This window comes from Mandrillus leucophaeus, unplaced genomic scaffold, assembly GCF_000951045.1.
Source record: "Mandrillus leucophaeus isolate KB7577 unplaced genomic scaffold, Mleu.le_1.0 Scaffold233, whole genome shotgun sequence".
NCBI classification, from domain to species: domain Eukaryota; kingdom Metazoa; phylum Chordata; class Mammalia; order Primates; family Cercopithecidae; genus Mandrillus; species Mandrillus leucophaeus.
Window position 1 is genome coordinate 4,139,070 of NW_012102399.1, and position 4,686 is coordinate 4,143,755.

At 45.1% G+C, this 4,686-nt stretch overlaps 1 protein-coding gene across 2 annotated transcripts in view; it reads left to right on the plus strand.

The window, feature by feature from the left end:
* Positions 1-4,189: 4,189 nt before the first annotated feature.
* The window catches only part of STAU2 (staufen double-stranded RNA binding protein 2), a 341,604-nt gene continuing 341,107 nt past the window's right edge, over positions 4,190-4,686 (plus strand). The window contains exon 1 of one of the 2 annotated variants that reach the window (XM_011982002.1): positions 4,190-4,511. Coding sequence is in view for 1 of the 2 variants with exons in the window: in XM_011982001.1 (XP_011837391.1) it covers positions 4,458-4,511 (54 nt within the window). In the remaining variant the exon portion in view is untranslated. The remainder of the gene's footprint in view (positions 4,512-4,686) is intronic. The other variant, XM_011982001.1, reaches the window with a different exon arrangement.

The following is a 4,686-nucleotide window of genomic DNA, read 5'->3' on the forward strand; positions in this document are numbered from 1 at the left end:
TTTGTAACATAATTTATTTCTACTGTTTTTTAGCAGTGTTTTAGGTGGCTAATACCCTAATAATTATTTTGACACTATTATGAAAACAAGTTGAGTTTCGAGCAATAATTTTATTAGTGAACACATAAATATATTGGGAATTTTCAAAAAAAATTTTTTTTGAGACACAGTCTCCCTCTGTCTCCCAGGCTGGGGTGCAGTGGAACGATCTTGGCTTACTGCAACCTCTGCCTCACAGGTTCAACTGATTCTCCTGCCTCAGCCTCCCAACTAGCTGGGACTACAGGCGCGTGCCACCATGCCCGACTAATTTTTTTGTATTTTTGGTAGAGACGGGGTTTCACCATGTTGGCCAGGATGGTCTCTATCTTTTGACCTCGTGACCTGCCTGCCTCGACCTCCTAAAGTGCTGGGATTACAGGCGTGAGCCACTGTGCCTGGCCTCGTCATTCATTCCCCTGTAAGTTCCACGAGGACAAAGATTTTGCAGATTTTTTTCATTGCTATACATCTGTAGGCCAAGAATAGTATTTGGCACATAGTAGGTATTCAGTAAATATTGGTCAAATTTGCTAATCCCTTCATTTGACAAGCATTTAGTGAGCACTGTGCTAAGTCCCAGAGAGACAAAGAAGAGAAAGTCATTGTTGTTGCCTTCAAGGAGCTTAAGATACAGTAGAAGAAACACATAAAGAGTGTGTAGTGACAAAAATAAATTCAGGGCCATGCAGTGGCTCATTCCTGTAATGCCAGCACTTTGGGAGGCCAAGGAGGGCGGATCACTTGAGGCCAGGAGTTCAAGACCAGTCTAGGCAACATGTCAAAACAAACTGTATCTACTAAAAATACAAAAATTAGCCAGGCCTGCTGGCATATGCCTATAATCCCAGCTACTCAGGAGGCTGAGGCATGAGAATCGATTGCACCCTGTAGCCAGAGGTTGCAGTGAACCAAGATCGTACCGCTGCACTCTAGCCTGGGCGAGAGCAAGAACTCTGTCTCAAAAAAAAAAAAAAAAAAAAAAATTCAGATATCATTAATAAAGGAGGGTAACTTCTATGGTGGGTGCTGGGGGCTAGATGAATTTACAGGAAAATAAATGTCAGAAAAAGGGCATCATAATATAAGATACAGTATAAGAAAGAAGAGGACATAGAAGGAAACTGGAGTTTGTGATTCTGGAATCTGTCCCGTTCAAACTGCTCAAATCTGATAATGGTGAATTTGAAAGCATTATCTTTTTCCTGATGCTTGAACATTTCACTGCATGGTAACTGGTAAAAATGTGTTGATAAATCAGATGCTTTTTAAAAAAATTTTTAATTTTAAATTTATTTTTATTAAATGGAGGTGGGGTCTCACTTTGCTGCCCACGCTGGTTTCAAACCCCTGGCTTCAAGAGATCTTCCCACTTCAGCTTTTCAAAGTGCTGGGATTACAGGCATGAGCCACTGTGCCTGGTCTCAGTTGCTTTTAATCAGCTGCCTATTAATAGGTCTACTGTTCTTTATTTATTTATATTTTTTGATATAGGATCTTGCTTTGTCGCCCCGGCTGGAGTGCAGTAATGTGATCTTACCTAACCTCAACCTCTGCCTCCCAGGCTCAAGTGATCCTCCCACCTCAGCCTCCTGAGTAGCTGGGACTACAAGCACACACCACCACGCCCAGGTAGTTTTTCTAATTTTAGTAGAGATGGGGTTTTCACCATTTTGCCCAGACTGGTCTCGAACTCCTGACTTCAGGTGGTATGCCAGTCTCCCAAAGTGCTGGGATTATAGGCGTGAGCCACCACACCCGGCTGGCCCGCTGCTCTTTAAATATTCATTATTTTCAATTCCTATACAAATATTTTATTTTAAAGTAAATCCTAAAATGATTGTAGAGTGGTGTGTGGATTTCCATGTCACTCAGGTGATTTCATGTACGGATGCTATATAGCTTGAGCAACTGAAAGTGCTGATTCAAGTTAGAAAACAATTTCCTTTCTGATAATTGTGACTTAGAAAAGTTCATTCTATTTGGGGTTTACCAATGATTGAAAATCAGTTATGAGGAACAGTTACAGGAGAGATAAAGTTTTCAATTAACTTTAATGATCCAAATCAAAGAGAATGAAATCTGACCACTTCAGAGTTATTTCCAAAAGTATAAACTCATCCATTTATACCAAAGGATTTACTGTCCACCTACTTGCTGTTGGATGCTGGGACTACAGATATGCATGAGACACAGAGCTTGCCTGTCAACAATGCAATGTTTGGTAGATACAGACAGGCTAGAAAACACAATTCTAACATACCTACAATATCAGAGAAGAGAGGTACAAGAGAAGAGCACTGGCCTGCTTAGAGGAGTGTTAGAGAATGCCTCTCAAGGAGGTGATTTCTTTTCTTTTCTTTCTTTGTCTTTTTCTTGAGATAGAGTCTTGCTCTGTTGCCCAGGCTAGAGTGCAGTGACATGATCTCAGCTCACTGCAACCTCCGCCTCCCGAGTTCAAGCAATTCTCCTGCCTCAGCCTCCCAAGTAGTTGGGATTACAGGTGCGTGCCACCACGCCCAGCTAGTTTTTGTATTTTTAGTAGAGATGGGGGTTTCACCATGTTGGCCAGGCTGTTCTCGAACTCGTGACCTCGTGGTCTGCCTGCTTTGGCCTTCCAAAGTGCTGAGGTTACAGGTGTGAGCCACCGCACCCGGCCAAGAAGGTGATTTTTGAACGCCACGAAAGATTATTTGTTCACCAGGCGAGAGAAGGGGTAGCCTGAAGGGACAGAGAATAGCTTATGGAAAGACACAGAGGTAGGCGGCTTGATCCTTCGTATGGCTGGTGGGAAAGTAAGGTATTCATTCAAAAGATTCAATAATTTCTGGTCCAACTTCTTTCCGTCAGTGATGGACAGGTGGGCCACATATACAACAGTGCTCCCATAAGATTATACAGTTCTTTAAGCTGAGGGCAGTGGTTCACACCTGTAATCCCAGCACTTTGGGAGGCCGAGGTGGGAGGATCACTTGAGGTCAGGAGTTCGAGCCCAACCTGGCCAACATGGTCAAACCCCGTCTCTACTAAAAATACAAAAATTAGCTGGGCGTGGTGGCATGTGCCTGTAAACCCAGCTACTAGGGAGGCTGAGGCAGGAGAATCGCTTGAACCCGGGAGGCGGAGGTTGCAGTGAGCTGTGATTGCGCTACTGCATTCCAGCCTGGGTGACAGAGCTGAGACTTCGTCTCAAAAAAAGAAAAAAAGAAAGAAAGAAAGAAAAGGATTATGCAGTTCTTCTACTGTACGTTTTCTATGTTTAGATACAAATACCTCGTGTTGCAATTGCCTACAGTATTAGCACAGTAACACACTCTACAGGTTTGTAGCCTAGGAGCAACAGCTATATACCATATAGCCAAAGCGAGTAGTTGGCTAGACTACCTAGGTTTGCGTAAGAGCACGCTATGATGTGCACAAAACAACAAAAATCGCTCAATGACACGTTCCTCAGAACATATGCCTGTGGCTAGGTAAGGCATGACTGTATGAGAATGCTGACTAGGTGCGTGAGCCGCTAGAAGGAGCGCTGCAAATTTAGGAAGGAAGCAACATGTTCAATCCGAGGGAACTGGCAGAGGTGAAAAGGAGGGAAAAAGCATAGGAAAGAGTTCTGGGAGGAAAAATACAGCTGTAGCTAACATTGTACCAGGAGAGGTACTACATGCCCGGCCCTGTTTAAAGGGCTTCATATGTATTGTCACATTTAAATACAAAATATCACATGTAGTCTCCTCTTGAGGTTCAGGATAAGTAACATGCCGGTGGTCTCCTCTCCAGTTAGTAAGCGGATATCCAGCCTTGGTTATCTGACTCTGGAGCCCTTGCTCTTAACCAGGACACACACTATCTTCCCAGGTGTAGACAGGAGATTGGTTTTAGATGATGACTGAAATCACCGGCCTGGGAGACATTTCTCAGAGAAGTGACACCGGGAAGAAACTCTAGAAATAACGTTGCAAATGAATAAGTTTGTGAAAGCACACTAATAGTTCTATTTCAAAATTTCTTTTATTGTCAGATTATTTTTGGTGCCCGTTACTAAACGAAGCGTTCAATTTCATCGAGCTTAACTGGGTTGAAGTTATCTAGACAAAAGTAATCCACATCAAAACCAGGACGAATCAAGACGTAATTTCTGTTTTCTGGCACTCTTGCCTCATAAATCTAGGATCTAGGGCTTTGTTTTCAATGGTTCTCATTTTTGGCTCCAAGGATTCTTTTTCATGTGACTAATTTTTTCGGTGGAGGAGGAGGTCTGGCCACGTCGCGGGTCTTGGCGAGCAGGTGATTACGGATCCCTGGTGTTTGCTGGGCGAGACGGTGAAGCAACCTCCTCCTCGCCCCCTCCCCCGTCTGGAAAGGTGCAGGATCCGCTAAACCGTGTGTCGCACAGCGGCGGCCGGAGCAGACGCGGGATGGTCGCGCGTCCCCTGCACAGCACAGAGGGGCAGCCTGAGAGCCTGGGAAAGGTACGAGCGGGGAATCAGAGCACAGGGTGCGGACCAGAAAGAGCAGACGGTCAGTCGGGCGGGGAAGGAAGTTGCCGACTGCAGGTGTGGAAGGGGCTGCCCCAGGCCCACCCCTGGCAGACGAGGGGGCGGGGAGCCGCGCCGGGGACGAGGAGACTGCGGACTGGGCGCGCTC